Here is a 19,191-nt window from a genome sequence, read left to right as displayed (position 1 = left end):
TTGGAGTAGCAACACACACGAATAAGTAGATCGAACATACTCACAGAGCGGGGCCATTGAGTGCTAAAGCGCGTGGCGTGTAAAAATCTCCTCTCCTCTGTAGCATCACTTACGACAGAGTGAATTGGAACATCAATTGTGAGCCAGACTTTCCCATTCAACATCAGTGTCTGACCTCACAAATGATCTTTTGGCTGAATGGGCACAAATTCCCACAGACACACTCCAAAATCTTGTGGAAAAAGTCTCCCCATTTAATAATAATGGTGTATTTTTCACCAATGCAATTAAAGGGGGTGGATGGTGAGAATTGTGCCCGATTTATGAAAAAGGCAAAAAAGACTTAACAAATTTGGTGCATTTGGAATCGTCTGACTGAATTTCTTTTTATACCTACTATAAGTAGCTGGACATTTGTGCCGCTAAATTGTACCTTTATAACTTTTGTCTTTGATATATTAATCTAAAAGTACGTTTACCCACTTTTCTCATCTGTTTTTTTTTTTTTTTAAGAGAGATTTGGTGTAATTTTATATTTAACCAGTGCAGATTCCACCAAGGTCAGGCATACACTGAGTAATAAACTCGGGCCGGTGTGTCTTACCTCTGCAATCTGCTGAGTGGCCGTGAGTCGGAGACATTCTCTCTCTAATAGCTCAAGTTTTTCCAGCTTGTCCTGTATATTATCTTGCTTTAGAAAAGTCTGTGGATACATTGAGGAAGACCAATTACATTTTAATTTTCTCTTCTCTGCAGAGCAAATACGTCTATGTTAGAAAATATCTGCACATAAGAATCTAATTTGCTTGATTACTGTGATTGTAATTACAGTACATGAGTAACAAGTTATCATTAGCACAGAACTAGAGATAATCTGGGAGCCACGTAGCCAATGGGATTTACACACACACCAGGGGCGTAGCTAGGGGGGGGGCAGGCGGGGCACGTGCCCCGGGCGCAGTTCAGAGGGGGGCGCCAGCGCCACCTCCTCCTGCACTATAATTGTACCTGTGTCGCAAGGACACAGGTACAATTAGAAGCAATGAATGACCGGGGACGTTCCGTGCCCGGCCATTCAGCGCCTTTCCACGAATGAAGCGACTGGTACCTTTTGTACCAGTGACGCTTCCGTCGATGAAAGGCGCTGACTGACTGGCAGGGAAAGTCATCCTGCCCAGCCAATCAGCGCCTTTCATAGACGCTGTGTTCAACCCCCTGGTGACCTGCGCAGAAGAGAGCAGGTCTCCATGGCTGCCGGACGGCGTGGGAGCGGGAATAAGGTGAGTTTGAATTTTTTTTAAATTGTAATAGACGTGTGTCGCTGTATCTGCGGGGGGGGGGGCTATATACAGGTGGACTATATCTACAGGGGGGGGCTATATACAGGGGGACTATATCTACAGGGGGGGGGCTATATACAGGGGGACTATATCTACAGGGGGTGGGCTATATACAGGTGTACTATATATACAGGTGGACTATATATACAGGGGGACTATATATACAGGGGGTGGGCTATATACAGGTGGACTATATCTACAGGGGGGGCTATATACAGGGGGGGCTATATCTACAGGGGGTGGGCTATATACCGACTGGACTATATCTACGGGGGGGGGGCTACATACAGGGGGACTATATCTACAGGGGGTGGGCTATATACAGGTGGACTATATCTACAGGGGGGGCTATATACAGGGGGACTATATCTACAGGGGGGGCTATATACAGGGGGACTATATCTACAGGGGGTGGGCTATATACAGGGGGACTATATCTACAGGGGGTGGGCTATATACAGGTGGACTATATCTACAGGGGGTGGGCTATATACAGGGGGACTATATCTACAGGGGGTGGGCTATATACAGGGGGAGGGCTATATACAGGTGGACTATATCTACAGGGGTGGGCTATATACAGGTGGACTATATCTACAGGGGGTGGGCTATATACAGGGGGACTATATCTACAGGGGGGCTATATACTTGGGTGGGCTATCTATGGAGCACCATATACAGGGGTGGGCTATAGCTACAGGGGGGGCTATATAGTATATAGCCCCCTGTAGATATAGCCCCCCCCTGTAGATATAGCCCACCCCTGTAGATATAGCCCACCCCTGTAGATATAGCCCACCCCTGTAGATATAGCCCACCCCTGTAGATATGGTCCCCCTGTAGATAGCCCACCCCTGTATATAGTCCCCCTGTAGATATAGTCCCCCTGTAGATATAGCCCACCCCTGTATATAGTATCCCACAAATAGCTCCCCCTATAGTGCTCCACAGAAAGCCCACCCCTGTATATAGCCCCCTTGTACATATAGTCCACCCCTGTATATAGTGCTCCACAGATAGCCTACCCTTGTATATAGTATATACAGAGGGGGGGCTATCTGTGGAGCACTATATACAGGGGTGGACTATCTAGTGGAGCACTATACAGGGGTGGACTATATGTACAAGGGGGGCTATATACAGGGGTGGGCTATCTGTGAAACACTATATACAGGGGTGGACTATATGTGGAGCACTATATACAGGGGTGGGCTATATCTACAGGGGGGCTACATACATGGTTGGGCTATCTGTAGAGTACTATATACAGGGGTGGGCTATATCTACAGGGGGCTATATACAGGGGTGGGCTATCTGTAGAGGACTATAGGGGGAGTTATTTGTGGGACACTATACAGGGGTAGTCTGTATGGGGGCACTATCTACAGGGGCTCTATGGCAGGCACTATCTACAGGGGGTACAGTGTGTGTGTGTAGGACACGGTGTATGGTGTTATTATAATTAGAGGTGCAGTGTATGGTGCTATTATATTTAGGGGCATAGTGTGTGGTATAATGATAACTTTATATTTATTTATAGGTGCAGAAATGTTGGAAAAGTTAGAAGCTGAAGACATGTGAGCAGCAAACTGCAGAAATGGGCTGTGACCGGGAGAAGCCACCATAGAGGTCTGGACCGGATGGAGAAAAAGAACTAGAATCTGAGACGTCACCAGTGAGTCACTTAATGTATATGTTTATTCTGCCTCTGATCAGTAATGTAGTCACTGTATGATCTGCAGCGAGATGATGGGTGGTGTGATTATGATAGGATTTATTTTTTGTGAAACGGCATCTCCCAGCATATCCTTACCATTGTTTGGGCCATGCTGGGAGCTGTAGTTTTACGCCGTACATACCTATACAGCAGGGGTTGCACTAAATTCAGCCGTATTTGTGCTGGTGCTGTATATATGTACTGAGCTTGGTTCTGGTGTTGTGTATAGAACTATATTGCTTGTAAAATGTACAAATGTTTTTATGCTCGCGTTACATAAAAATAAATTACACGTCGATTGGTAGAGAAAACAAACACGGCGAGGGGGAAGGAGATGTCGGGAAAAAGGTTGGGGGGGGGGGGCGCCAAACTGAATCTTTGCCCCGGGTGCTGGAGAACCTAGCTATGCCTCTGCACACACACACACACACACTATTAAAAAAGTTACAAAAAAAAACCCTTTTCCTATTTTTTCTCTTAAGAAATGTTAAAAAAATAAAAGTTATCATAACTGGTATCGCCGCGTCTGTAAAAGTCCAAACTATTACAATATAACGTTACTTAACCTTCTTGGTGAATAGCGTAAAAAAATTAATAAATACAAATTACAGCTCGCCCCACAAAAATTTAGCCCTCACACTGCTCAATCGACAGAAAACTAAAAAAAAGTTATGACTCCCAGAATGCGGCGACAACAAATTATTAGTAAATATAAAAACATTAAAAAAAACATACATTTTTTATCGCCGTAATTGTATCAACTCATGGACTAAAGTGAACATGCGGTTTTTGCCGCACAATGAAAGCCGTAAAAACGAAAACCCCCAAAAATGGCGCAATCGCTGTTTTTTGCCCCATTTCCCCCCCACAAATATTTTAAGTGTGGCAGGGGGCATTATCCTACTGAAAGAGGCCACTGCCATTAGGGAATACTGTTGCAATAAAGGGGTGTATTTGGTCTGCAACAATGTTTAAGTAGGTGGCATGTGTCAAAGTAACATTCACATAAATGCCAGGACCCAAGGTATTCCAGCAAAACATTGTCCAGAGCATCACACTGCATCCACCGGCTTGCCGTCTTCCCATAGTGCATAGTGCCATCTCTTTCCAGGTAAGCAACGCTTAAAGAGGCTCTGTCATCAGATTATAAGTGCCCTATCTCCTACATAATCTGATCGGTGCTGTAATGTAGATAACAACAGTGGTTTTTATTTTGAAAAACTATAATTTTTTAGCAAGTTATGAGCAATTTTATATTTATGCTAATTAGTTTCTTAATAGACAACTGGGCGTGTTTTTACTTTTTACCAACTGGGCGTTGTACAGAGGAGTGTATGACGCTGACCAATCAGTGTCGTACACGCCTCATTGTTCCGGCCCAGCTTCTTTCACTGCACAATCACACTGAGCAGTGAAAGAAGCTGACCTATTCTTTTGCGCACACACACACACACACACACACACACTGTATGTGTGTGTATGTATGTATATATATATATATATATATATATATATATATATATATATATATATACACACACACACACACACACACACACACACACTTCTTAAAGGGGTTGTCCCAAGATTAAAAGTCCTAATCACAGGGTAGGTATTAACATTCTGATCAGTGGGGGTCCGACCGCTGGGACTCCCACCCATCACGAGAACAGGTGTCCCGTTCCTCTGAATGGAGCGGCAGGTCGCGCATGCGGACCACGACTCCATTCCCAGCCTATGGGACTGCCAGGGATAGTTGAGTACAGCACTTGGCGATCACCGGCAGTGCCATAGAAAATAAATGGAGCAAGGCACAAATGCGACCTGCCGCCCCATTCATTCGGAGGAACAGGACCCCAGTTCTGGTGATTGATGGGGGGCCCAGCAGTCGAACACCCACCGATCAGCATGTTATCCCCTATGCTGTGGTTAGGAGAGAACTTTTATCCTTGACATCCTTTAAACTTATATTAGCTTCCCTCTGTACTGACCATTTTCTAGATATTCTGATGGAACCTGCAAAGGTACCTGCTGATCCATAATGGTGTTCTTATCCACTTCTGCATGCAGAACCATTTTCCTCATGTAGTTTAGCTGTTTCTCAAGAAGTAAGCAACGTTCCTCAGCTGCATTTAGTTGGGTAATTACATCTAATATTGTGAGAAGAAAGATTTGCAAATATTTAGAAAAACTCAATGGGAGTCAGAAAAAGCATCACATTTTATCGGTGCCTGCTGTATTATTAATTTGGCGCATCTAGCTAGACACTTTTTTTTTAACCTCATACCACCTCTTGGTTGGCTTAGTTTCAGTCAGTTTTTTTGCACCAAAATTTGTGTCACACAATTTCGCATTTAACTATGTAAACCCCTTAACGACCGCCCACCGTCTTTTGACAGCAGGCGGTGCAGGTGCGTTGTCTACAGCGATGTCTTTTGGCGTCGCTGTAGAAGAGGCTGATGAGCGCTCCTGTGAACTAAGCAGGAGCTGTAACTTACAGCTCCTGATCTTAGAGCAGCCTGCTAAATACAGCTGGGGTCGGAAAACAGTCAGACCCCAGCTGTTTAACCCTGAGATCACCGCAGTCCGTGACCGCAGCATAATCAAAGGGAACTCCTCTCTTTGATCGTATCATCGGGAACTCGGTGATGTGATCAAAGACCGGTGAATCCCTCTGCAGTCAGCCCTGGGGACCTAGAAAGGACCCCAGGGCTGTCTGTTCAGTAAGCCTCCTGTTCAGGCACACTATGTGCTGCCCTAACAGCAACTTGTGTCATAGTGACACAGTATGATGTATTAGCATACAGGAGGATGCTAATAAATTACAAGTAAAAAAAAATGAGTTAATAAAGTTATCCCTTAATGGGATTAAAGAAAAAGTAACATAAAAATAAAATAAAAAGTCCCCCCCAAAAATTTTTATTTTGCATATACTGCCCCTACATTAAATAAAAACAAAAAGCCTACACATATTAGGTATCTAAACGACCCTAATAACCTGAAGAATTAATCTAACAGGTTATTTAGCATGAGACGTAAACGAGATAAAAAATAAACAAGAAAAACGATGCAGAGAATCGCTTTTTCCTATATTCACGTCGTAAAATTTTTTTTTCTACCTCCAAACGATTACAAAATAATGCAATTTCTCCCGCATAAAACAAGGCCTCATACGGCCACGTCAATGAAAAAAATTAAAAAAAGTTATGGCGGCTGAAAGGCCCGTTAATTAAGGGGTTAAGCCACGTCACCTTTCTGCAAGACCACGCCCTCTTTCCTGCTAAACTACACCCCTTGTCGAGCATAAACCATTAATGAATGTGGAGTACAGCATATAAGCCAGAATTCTGCCTCAAAAACCAGAATGATAGTGAATTTGGAATAGTAAATCTGCCCTCCGATATTTCATTTGCGTGAAATGAGTGAATTTATTTATACTTATTCTGAGGTCTAACTTGGAGTTCCTGGGCCCCAGCTACAATGTAATACTGGTGTCTACTTATGCAAGCTTTGGGTCCTCTAAGGTATGGACATTTCCCTAAAATTATGCATCAATATATATCTAGGGAAAGTAGAATATGAAAGTTATTTTTCTTGTTGAAGATTTAGAAATTGTAAAAGTGGGATTTTTTATTTTATTTTACAATTCAGTGAACACTTGGGGCCTGTAATCCTGCATAAAAAAACAACAACTTTGTATAGCAGACTATGTAATGGACACCAGCCTCGTTGATCTTGCTGTATTTTAAAAAAAGACTTAAATGAATTATGCCATACAAACAACTGCATTTTATTCTCATGAACAGATGATAAATGCCAATTGGCAAATGTAAAGCTTACCATTTTTTTGTCTTACAGCTTCATGCTGAGCAGAGTCAGTCTTCTCTTTGTTAAACCAAACCTTCTTATGTTCTGCGGTCTCCATGGGCAAGCTTGTTAAGTGGTTCTGTGCCTTAGACTTCTCTAGTTCTAGCCGGGAAATCTTCTCCTGAAGAGTCTTCAGTGCAGACACAAGAGCTGTTGTGTTAAAATGTCAAATAGTTAAACTTCTCATAAGAAAGACAAATATAGAACAATTTAAAAAGAACAACTCAAGAAAAACATCAAATTGAATGACAGTAGATAAAAACACAGAATGCTAGATAGAGAAACAGAAGAACCCCATAGGTGATCATTTTTACCAATAGAAAATTTATTCTAATTTTCTAGTGACAGCAATTCAGTAAAGGGTTTTCCCAGGCGTTCAAAAAATAGATTAAAAAATCTGGACACTAAAAAAAACACATTAATCTCGGTTAAATCTCCCACCGTTCCCTGCCGGTCTTTGTTTACATGGCTGCAGCAGTCACCTGCCGTACCTACTCTGGCATTACCGCTGCGGCCAGCAAATGTGTGTAATGGTTACATTCCGGTACAGCACGTCATCGCCGCTGCCATGTAAACAAAGACCAGCCGGCAACTGCGGGAGCATCATCGATGGAGTGGCGGGGGGATTTAACAGGTGAGTAATGTGTTTTTTGTTACTTTATTAGATATTCTGCAGCCAAATGTTTTTAAACTCTTGAACAATCCCTTTAAAATGTGACTTCAGCAACAATTGAAAAAAACACACACATTGTGCAAAACTTAAAGACTACAAAATATCAGAGAAACCGCATAATGCAGTGGTCCAAAAAAAAAAAAGATCTCCAGAAAATTTTATTTTATGGGGCATTCAAGTATTTAATATAACAGGCATCAGGGCCGGACTCAGGGGTGTGCGACAAGTGCACAGGGCGCTGCACCCTCCCAGCATGTAGGGGGCGCCAATGGGCTCTGCCTCTGCTCTTAGTCACACACGCAGTAAAGAAGAGCGGAGGGAGAAGAGGAAGCTCCGCTCAGAGCCCATCCTGTAAGAAGCCTGTCAGCAAGGAGAGATGGTAGGTGTCTATATGTCTGTATATATGTCTCCGTGTATATGCTCCTGTATATGTGTGTATATATATATATATATATATATATATATATATATGTTCCAGTATGTGTGTGTATATACTGTATGTTCCAGTATGTGTGCGTATAGTCTCTGTGTTTTTATGTGTATACGTTCCAGTATGTGTGTATATATGTATACATGTGCCTGTATGTGTAGATGTGTGTGTGTGTGTATATATATATACACACACACACATATATATATATATATATATATATATATATATATATATATGCCTCAGTGTGTGTTTATATGTGCCTGTGTGGGTATAGTTATCACTGTGTGTCATCTGTGGTGTTACATAGGACTGCAGGTGACATCTACATTATCTGCACTGTGTATATTTATGCCTGTGTGGTATAGATGTGTCTGTATGTGAATGTGTCTTTGTGATTGTATATATGTGCCTGTATGTCTATATATGTGTCTGTATGAATTTGTATAAGTTCCTTCCTGTGTATTTATGCGCCGGTGTGTGTATATATGTCTGTATGTCTATATATTTACCTTTATGTATGTATATATTCCAGAATGTGTGTGTATATATTTGTCTAAATATGTGCCTTTATGTACGTACAGTATATATGTTCCAGTATGTGTGTATGTATGTGGTTCATTTTTGGTTTGTGGAGGGCAGCAATAGATTCCAGAACAGGGCGCCATGCAACTTAAGGCTATGTTCACACGGAGTATTTTGCAGGAGAAATATCTGCCTCAAAATGGGAGGCATAAAACACCGCGAAATACGCTTTCTCTGCCTCCCATTGAAGTCAATGGGAGGTCAGAGGCAGAAGCGCCCGAAGATAGGGCATGTCGCTTCTTTTTCCCACGAGGCAGTTTTACTGCTCGCGGGAAAAAGACGCCGACGCCTCCCATTGAAATCAATGGGAGGAATTTTCGGGCCGTTCTTGCCGAGTTTTGCGACGCGGTTTCCGCGTCAAAAAACTCGGCAAAATACTCCATGTAAACATAGCCTTAGGCCGACCCTGACAGGCATAAGCTAATAGGTCCTCTTTAAATGGTCAGGTTTGCAGTATACTTCATTACTGGCGTATTCCTTGTTTCATAAATATCACAGCACAAACTGGGACAGTGTTCATAATGAGACTGTGCCCAACAGAGTCTGTGCTGCAGAGGCTCCGTACAGAATATAGATTCCTAGGAGACTAAGACAAAAGGATATTTCGTATTCTTGCACATTGTATAACTGTGAATAATTATTTTACCTGTGCGATTTGGAGCTTCTAGCATATCATATGAATGGGGACTCTGGTTCTGCAATGCGGATGATATCAGTTTTCTTGAAGATGAAGACTTGGACTCAAGAAGGTCAGCAATGGGAATAGAATCAGGAGGGTAACAAAAGCTAGCCAGGTAACTTTCCTTTAGCACTGAGTCCATTTCCGGCTACAAGCAATAAAAATGACATTATGTGATAACTATATATATATATATATATATATAATGGGGTCCTGGACTACCCATTTAGAGTGCCTTCAAGGTAGGGACCACTTTAAACTGCTGTATACAGATGATGCCACAATTAAGCGAAACAGTCTACAACATGAAAGTAGAAGATTTTGTATTAAAGAGATTTTCCCACTAAGAACATTTATCACCTATCCACACGTTAGGAGATAAATGTATGACCCTCACCACTGGGACCCCCACGATCACTAGAATGGGAGTTCTCCCTCATTGAGGGAGAAAGAATTTGAATGCAGTGGCGAATGTGCATGTGCCCTGTGGCTCCATTTAATGTCTATAGGGTTGACGGAGACAGCCGAGCGCTGCGCTCAGCTGTCTTTGTCAGCTCCATAGACATTGAATGGAGCAGTAAAAACTTTTATAAATGGGAAAACTCCTTTAAGCTCCAGTTCCCATTTTAGAATACTGGTATGGAGTCAGTTAATTGCAATTAAATTATACAGTATATCACCAACAAAATCCGTGAACCCAAACCTGAATAGCTAGAAAACACCATAAAAATAGTTCCTTTCCATGCTTTCATTCTCCATGCTATGACTCACTTAAATCTTTCGCTTCATCACTTAATGAAGGGTGACTTCACATTTTCAGGCAAAGGGAACAAATTTAATTGTCTCATCAGTTCTATTTTTACGTTTTCAGATATTTTTTCACAGTATTTCAGTCTTTATCATTAAATTCAACAGCCACGCCATCTGTCTAAATGATCTAAAGCTTGCTGAAATTAGCATATTCTACCATAGAATACAGATTAATGAAAACTAGCCTACAACAGATGGTATAAGGATATCCTTCAAAACAAGGTTACGTCATATATTGCCCACGTGAAGGGTGAATATGCACATTTCTCATTAAACTTTTGTGGAATTAACCCCTCAATATTCTTGCAAGAGTACACCAAAAGGCAAAAACAATTCTTTCAAAATGCTTTGCATTAACAGTAATAAAGGTTACACACAAAATTCTGCATCAATTTATTGGCAACGCCACCCAGGAAACAATAAAAATCCATGTATTACTAGTAACAGCATTAGGCTCTGTTCACATCCCGTTACGTGAACAAGTTTGGCGTATGCGCCCAGTGCCTTCCCCCGAAAGAAGCCACAAACTACCATTCAACATACTTTTTTTTTTTAGGCTGCGGAAGACTGCATTTTTCTTAGCAGTGACTATACAGTGGCATACGTCGGACTTATGTGGCGGGGAATGCTCCTGCTGTATAACTGCAATGTATTGCTCGAACGAAATACGAACAGAGCTTTAGTGGAATAGTGAACTGTGGGATATACTTCCAACTTACCTGTTCATCAGGGATCAGTCCTATGTCTCCTCCTCTTTTCGCTATACAAAGCCCGAATTGTACAAACCATCAGAAGCTTTGGCTTCTAATACCATCTCTACTCTGTTGGCACCCAATTATATACCTCCACCTGTGATATCACCCCCGCTCTCATACAAAACATCAGTGATTGTCTATCCGCTGTCTCTAACATCATGTTTTCGATCTGAAACAAAAAATTTCAAAATCTGAACTGCTTATATTTCCTCCATCTACTAAACTACCTAAACCCGATGTGTATATTTCAGTGTGTGGTACTACCATATCTCCTAGGCAGCATGCCCACTGTCCTGGAATTTTTTTTTACTCAGATCTTGCTTTAAAGGGGTTTTCCAGCTTCTGACAACTGATGACTTATCCACCGGATAGGTCATCAGTACATGATCTGCGGAGGTCCGACACCCGGGCCTCGCACAGATCAGCTGGTCCGGTGCCTCCGTGCACCGGACATACAAGCCGGAAGCAGTTAGCTCCGGCCATGGAATAGCGGCCGAGCTGCAGTACTGCAGCTCTGCTCCAATTCAAGTGAATAGGAGAAGACCTTCAGTTCTGCAGCACGGCCGCTATGCTATGTACAGAGCCAACTTATTCCGGGCTCTATCCATAGCATTATGTGCCACAACATCCGGTACACGCAGGCCACCGAAGCGGCTTATCGGTGCGGGGTCCGCGTGTCGGACCCGCACCGATGACATACTGATGACCTATCCGGTGGATAGGTCATCAGTTGTCAGAAGTTGGATAACCCTTTAAGCCTTATATTCAATCACTTACACGCTCATGTCACCTCCACCTCAAAAACATCTCCAGAACCCACCATTTTCTTACTGCGGAAACAGCCAAAAATCATCTTGTCGCTCTGATTCACTCTCGTCTTGATTACTGTCACTTATTACTAATCAGTCTTCCCTTCACTAAACTCTCCCCTCTTCAATCTTTCCTGAAGGCTCAACTTTCTGACCAACCGCTACACCAATGCCTTTACCCTGTGCCAGTCACTAAACTGGTTGCCCATTCACTTTAAATTGTATTATAAAGTCATTACTCTCAACCACAAAGCTCTCCACAGTGCGGCACCTCCTTACATCTCCTCCCTCATCTCTGTCTACCACCCTACCAGTGCTCTATGTTCTGCCAACGATCTAAGAATTTCATCCTACATAATCCAAACCTCCCACACCTGTCTACATGACTTTTCTCGTGCTGTGCCAGTCCTCTGGAATGCACTACCTCAGAGACGATCAAATTAATTCCCATCTACAGTATTAAGCGTGCCCTGAACACACATTTTTAGGCAGGCCTATTACATTCCCTAATCTGACTCCTTTCCTTTATCCTCCCACCAAATATATTGGTCCTCAGAACCTGATCCCTTCATTCAACAGTATCTCCCATACCCCTTGCCCCCTAATACATTTAATGTCCGTCATACACGGATACTGGCTAGTGACTGGCTCATGCAGCTTTATGTGTACTACCCTGTTTAGTATAAAAGATGGCTGGACCATTGTACTGAAAAAGCACTTTTTACCTCGTGTCACCCCTAATTCCTCATAGATTGTAAGATCTTACGAACAGGGTCCTCACTCCGCCTACTTGAATTGTTAAAGAGGTTGTCTGGTCATGGGGCAGTTTTTCAAACTGATCACCTATCCAGAGGAATATTGAAGAACAACTAGTGGTGTAATTGATGCTAAGTTGCATGATTATTTGATTGCAAACCATCCAGTGACCCCTATGATGTATACTTTGCCAAAAATTCACAAAAATCTTGAAAATCCACCAGGTAGACCAATTGTGTCAGGAATAGGGTCGTTTTTACATCAATAGCGACTTTTCTTAATAAACCATTGAGACAGTATACCGTGGGGGCTCAATCATATGTTCGGGATAACAACAGATTTTATCTGTAAATTACAGACATTGGACATGCAGGAAAAATATATTCTTGCATTATTTGATGTAGTTAGTCTTTACACCAGTATAGACCATGAGAGGGGAATTGATTCTGTGAGGCGAGTGCTAATGGATTCTAACTATGATGGTGGACAATTCTTGTTATCATTATTGGAAATAGTTCTGAAGTTCAATTATTTTCTATTTCAGGATAGATACCATGTACAACGTAGGGGTACTGCGATGGGGTCCAATGTGGCCCCAACATACGCAAACATCTTCATGACTCAATTTCAGCAAGGTTTTGTATACTCATCCAGTCCCTTCCAATTTGTGAAGGGCTGGATACATTGATGATATATTCTTTATATGGTTAGGGACAGAAGAGTGTCTCAATGAATGGTTAACTTACCTCAATGGGATTAATGAAGAGTTACAATTTACGCTGGTGTATTCGAGCGAATATATAACATTTTTGGACACTAGATTCAGTTTTCGAAATAATAATCTAAGCACAGACTTATATGTTAAACCAACGGATAGGAATAATACCTTGAGATATGAAAGTCAACATCCCAAACATATGATTGAGTCCCTACCATTTAGTCAATTACTACCTATTATTATTATTAGGATAATAGTGGCTGAGGAAACAATAGTTGAGGAACATTTGAATGGAATGTGCAAGCATTTCATGCATTGAGGTTATCATAAGAGGCTGGTCAAAAGAAATAAACAAACAGTGAAAGCATGCACTAGAGAAGACGTACTATGAGATAAGAATAGGTATTTCATTAAACGTAAACCTAGAATTGCCTTTGTATCTACTTACACTAATTTGAGCAAGATGATTGTAAATGTAATAAAGAATAATTCGTCTATTTTAACCCAGAGCTTTCCGGAAGTTGAGGAGTTCAGTGCTCACCCTTTGATGTCCTTTAGGTGGTCCAGAAATATAAAAGAGATCGGTTGGTTAAGACTGATGTAGTAAGGCAACAGAAAATAGTTGTTAATAAGACAGGTTGCTACCCGTGCTTGGGGTGTTGCAACTGTAACAGTATGCAAAAAGTTATTTCTTCTGTACATCAGAGAACAGGAAAACTATATTTGATTAAACAATACTTCACGTGTAAATCAGAATATGCCATTTACCTATTATAATGCCCTTGTGGGTTTCTGTATGTGGGTGAAACCACTCAAGAGTGTAGAAATAGGATTACCCAACATAAATACACTATCCGCAAACATATGCTAGAGCTACCCATTGCAGAACATTTTGACAAATTTAAAAACACAACGTGTCTCAGTTGAGATTCAGAATCATTGATGGTATCCCTTTCCCCTGGAGGGGAGGTCATAGGGAGGCTATGCTAAAAAGATTGGAATTACTCTGGATATATGAATTAGACAGTTTAGAGCCAAAATGTCTAAACCGGGAATTTAGGATTGGAAACTTCTTTTAGTTCCCACTTAGGTTGCGTACGATTCCCACTGCTGTGGAATAAGAGGAAACATTTGTGTTGAAAATAAGTATGTGCCTAGTGAACTGTTGGTCAGACAGCTATGTCAATTTTTGTATTACAGTTTTTAACATATATTTTTTTGTATTTTAGAATCAGATTGTCATTCTGGATATGCATATTTGTACCAGGGAATTTATGTATTTAAAGGGGTTATCCGGGGACCAAAAATTGCATTGCATTAATATTTTTATGTAAAAAGAGAAGTCACTTACTAATGTACTTAAAATTCGGTACTAAATGGTGCCATTCAAACATGGTGAATTGTTCCTGGAAGTCCTGGAGCTTTTCTAATATTGATGACGTGCCGACACGGCCCCACGTGACTGAGGGCTTGCTTCCTGTGCTGTTCGTGTCGACGTGTTATCAATGGCATGACCAGAAGGGTCAGTCACATTGCCTATTGCTAGAGTCATGAGCACAGCATCAGCTAGCGCTTTGCTCGGGACTCCAGCACTGCTCCCGACATTTGGTCAGGGACACAAACAGCGCAGGAAGCAAGCGCTCAGTCACGTGGGGCTGTGTCGGCGCGTCATCAATATGAGAAAGTCTACAGGACTTCTGGGAACAATTCACTGGGTTTGAACGGCACCATTTAGTACCGAATTTTAAATTAAAGTATATTAGTAAGTGACTTCTTTTTACATAAATATATTAATGCAAAGCAATTTTTGGTCCCTGGATAACCCCTAAAAGAGGCTCTGCCACCAGTTTATTAATTCCTTATCTCCTAACTAATGTAATAGGCGCTATGGCAAGATAAGTAATGCATATTAACTACGGAGTTACTCAATGTTTATGTAAATTAATTCTATATGTATATTGTAAGATGATGATACGTGTTTAGTGATATGAGTAATTTAATACATCCCAGGATTAATTTACTATACTGTGTTATCAAAGTCAACAGGCCTGTTATGTTTATTGGGAAAATATCCAGTTCTTTCTGAATCTATCTGCAGTGCTTGTCAGTGCCAGTCTATGTAGGAGTTCTGTGCACAGTTTCACAAGAAGCATTTTGTAGCAGGAGCTTTAAAGAGGTATTTTCACAATAGAATCATTTGGCATGTCAATAGTTAAAATCAGTGGAAAACTGAATGCAGGGAATTACAAAAAGCCTATGAGTGAGACCGACGTTACATGGCCAAAAACATGTGGACCCTCTCAATCTATTTTAGTGTGGAAAAATTGCAGCCGCACGAAGATATAAAGCACATAGCCACTTGGCCACTTTGGCCTCTCACACACAAGCGTGTTTGGTCCGTGATATACGGTCCATATGTCGGACGCATTTCCCGGACCGAACACACTGCAGGGAGCCGGGCTCCTAGAATCATAGTTATGTTTGACGCTAGGAGTCCCTGCCTCGCTGCGGGAGAACTGTCCCGTACTGTAATCATGTTTTCAGTATGGGCCGTACATCACAGACCAAACACGCTCGTGTGTGGGAGGCCTAAGTAATAGAGGGTGCAGGAGCTTAGTGATTTTCGACACAGCACTGTCATAAGAGGCCGCCTTTCCAACAAGTCAATATATCATACAATCTGACAGAACCAGTGAGTGCTGAATGAAGTGCTGCATTGCATATCTTTGGCTGAACAGCCACATACAAGCTTGAGATGACGGAGACCAATGCCCATTGCCAGCTGGGATGGTGTAGTGCGTACAATTAGGGTAAATCCAAACGTAGAATAACTACTGCAGATTTTCCACAACAAATTTCATTGTGGAAAATCCACAGGATAATACAGTAGCAGCGGAGTGGATGAGATTTGAACAATCCACACGCTGCGTAAAAAAACAGCCGAAAAACTGTTCTTAAATTGACCTGCGGTGCATTTTCATTAATCCGCAGCATGTCAATTTATGTTGCGGAATCGCTGGTTTTCTGTTGTGGGTTTTTCCCATTGAATTCAATGGGGAGGTAAAAGCTGCAAAAAAAAGCAGATGTAGCGTTCTTGCGGCATAGAAGCGGTCATCCCACCGAAAAAAATCGCAACTAAAAAAAAGGTCTACACTTACCCAGATCTCTATGCTACTGCGTCCAGCCCGGCCTCCAGGGATGACATTTCATCCCACGTGACTGCTGCAGCGGTAACACGGGATGAAACGTCATCCCAGAAGACTGAGCTGCAGGACGTCATAGGGACGCATCGCCATGACTATAGATAAGTATAGGCTTTTTTTTTTACCTGACGTTTTTCGCAGGGGATATTCCGGCCGACAATTTGGTTCGGTTTTTCGGCTGGAATTCCCTTTTACGCAGCATATGTGCACCGTGTGAACATACCCTTATAGGAAATTGAAGCAATGTAAACTGTAAGGGCTTGTTCACACGTAAAGGATTTGAGGCACAAAATTTTCGCAGCATTTACGCATTTTCATGCGTTTTTTTTACTGTGGAAAATAGTGCAGATTTTAGCTGCGTCTCATGACAAGGTTCCTCTGTTGTCAGGCTATATGGTCAGCACAGGCTTTATGTGCAGCCTAAGGCTGGGTTCACACACCTTATTTACGGTCATTTTTTTTACGCGCCGCGGTCAAAAGACGGCACGTAAAAAAGACGTCCGCGTCAAAGAAGTGCCTGTCACTTCTTGAGACGTAATTGGAGCCGTTTTCCATTGACACCATGGAAAATCAGCTCCAATTACGTCCGTAATGGACGCAGCGAAAAGCGCCTGCACATGCCATTACGTCTGAAATGCCGGAGCGGTTTTCCCCTGAAAACAGCTCTGTAATTTCAGCCGTAACGGAGGCTGCCGTGTGAACATACCCTAAAAGAGAATAGAGTCTGATCTCTGCAGCATTACATTTGTGTATACACATACATAGGGGGCCAGCGTTTGACAGTATGCAGCAGTGCAAGGAATAAAGGGAAAGCAACGCTTCAAAGAGCTGATCGGCGGGGTGCAGAGAGTCGGACCTCCACCAATCAGATATTGATGGCCTATCCGGAAGATAGGCCATCACTTTTCTCTCTTCTGATAACCATTTAAAACAACCCTATCACCTTGAAAATGTTGGACCAATCCATGTGTAGCATGGTAAAGAGCAGTTCATGAATATAAATCCCTGCTCTTTCTATGCTTAGGTGTCCAGAGGGCGGTCTTACGGTGTGATTGACAGCCTTTACTCTATGAGGGTGCATACAGAGATACCTGTCAATCACTATGTAAAACCACCCACTTAGGTCTGAAAATTCAGCCTTAAAAAACCCAAAAACGTTGTACTGCACATGTGATGCGAACACGAGTGAAACGGCTCCAGTCATCTTTATTTAATGTCCAGTGCAAAGATCGCAACAAGCACTAGTCATATGTCACAAATCTATTTATATTGGTGCAATATCCTAATGTCAAAGAAGATGACGTAGTGACATATGGAGCACACAGAATAGAAATAGGCATGCGTTCACACACGGTATGGAGTCGGTAGCTATGGGCCGTAGGCTATACGGCAGTTAGGATGACCAATGGCAGTGGAGGTGCGTGGGCACTGCTGGCTTTTAGTTGGTGGAAGGTGGGGTATAGCAGTCTGCTGGGTCCCCCAACTGTGCTACTGAATGTAAAATAAAGCATGGCTGATGCCACAAATATTTTGCCATAATACTATTGTTGTGTGGCTATTTTGATTGCACTCCTATAATTAGGCATGTGTTTACACTTGGCGATTATTGCTACAATCTTATAAAATTGACTGCGTGTGAATAGGTAAAAAGGCTGTTCCGTTATTAGAATCACATCGTGTAAGTCACGAATCATTGGCATCACGCCTTGCCCAATGTTCTAACTGGTATTATAAACATAATGTGTGGGATGTTCTAATCCACGAATGAATGAAAACGTTACGAATGTTCCCATTCCCGAATGTGCAGAAAATGTATCAGAAACGCTCATGTAAAAAGCCGTCCATAGCTAATGATCTCATGCATTTCCCATTGCGGTGCACGTCACACTCAGCAAGCTCCATTGCCGCATATAATCCGCACATGCCAGCACAACTATTCGCCCATATATAATAACCTACTCCACAGTCGTATAACAGGGAATCATACCTGTATCCCGGGCTGCCAGATACACTACCGCTGCGATATACAACGGCTCAGTACAGTGTATACAGAACGCTGGGGGCGGAGCGAGCGTAACCCAGCAAACACTGCCCCGCCCACCGTGTCACTCATTTGACGTACATAGAAGGTCAGCCAATGCAATTACACTTCTTACCTGTTCTTATCGGTGCACATGGTAAAAATCTGCTGATTGGTTAAGAGGACACATGGCCGTTTAAAGCCTGTGATTACATTGGTGGGATGGGAATAGAACGCAGGTTAAATTGTTGTTGCCCAAGCTTGATGAGCAAGGATCCTGGTGTAGTAAGATTGGGAGAGAAGTGGTGCAGGAACTGGACCGCGATGCTGATAAACCATATTTAATAACGCAATGGACTTTAGCCTATTATTCTCCTGCTGTTGTGGTACCACAACTCCCAGCAAGTTGCGCCAGCCTAGATGCTGTTCGGTAATTCTGGGTGTTGTAGCTTCATACCAGCTTGTAGGCTTTATGTTGCAGATCACTGCACTAGCAGGATGTTTTGCATTATGTCGGGGCTCCACAATGATGGATTGCATTAGATCTTGGCCCAATATCACCTTATGCATTTCTAACTTTTTTTTCAAGATTATTGCAAATTGCATGTGATTTTTTTTCACCCCATAGGATTCTTTTAAATTGCATATATTCTGCGATCACGACTTCATGTGATATCACTATGCAATATTAATATCTTTACCTCCAAAAAGGAGGCTCCTCCTCTAAATCACCTGTCATTTTATGTGATGCAATATTGTATAAAATTCCAATATGTTTACTGCGGTGATGGTTGTGTGATCGTTGCTACTCCTAAACCAGTGTTAACCG

The 19,191-nt window shown here is 42.1% G+C and overlaps 1 protein-coding gene across 4 annotated transcripts in view; it reads right to left on the bottom strand.

Moving 5' to 3' along the window:
* Positions 1-18,434, bottom strand: part of CEP57L1 (centrosomal protein 57 like 1) — a 31,484-nt gene extending 13,050 nt beyond the window's left edge. The window contains exons 1-6 of one of the 4 annotated variants that reach the window (XM_075864217.1): positions 18,330-18,434; positions 13,588-13,691; positions 9,259-9,439; positions 6,898-7,074; positions 5,086-5,207; positions 605-703 (exon numbers count right to left, since the gene is read on the bottom strand). In XM_075864217.1, coding sequence (XP_075720332.1) covers positions 605-703; positions 5,086-5,207; positions 6,898-7,074; positions 9,259-9,433 — 573 coding nt within the window. In that variant the 5' untranslated portion in view covers positions 9,434-9,439; positions 13,588-13,691; positions 18,330-18,434. Of the gene's footprint in view, positions 1-604; positions 704-5,085; positions 5,208-6,897; positions 7,075-9,258; positions 9,440-10,820; positions 11,012-12,390; positions 12,491-13,587; positions 13,692-18,329 lie in introns of those variants that run through there. The other 3 variants (XM_075864218.1, XM_075864220.1, XM_075864219.1) reach the window with 3 other exon arrangements.
* Positions 18,435-19,191: the final 757 nt, after the last annotated feature.

This window comes from Rhinoderma darwinii, chromosome 4 (genome assembly GCF_050947455.1).
Source record: "Rhinoderma darwinii isolate aRhiDar2 chromosome 4, aRhiDar2.hap1, whole genome shotgun sequence".
Taxonomy (NCBI): Eukaryota; Metazoa; Chordata; class Amphibia; order Anura; family Rhinodermatidae; genus Rhinoderma; species Rhinoderma darwinii.
This window is presented reverse-complemented; position numbering and strand designations above follow the sequence as displayed.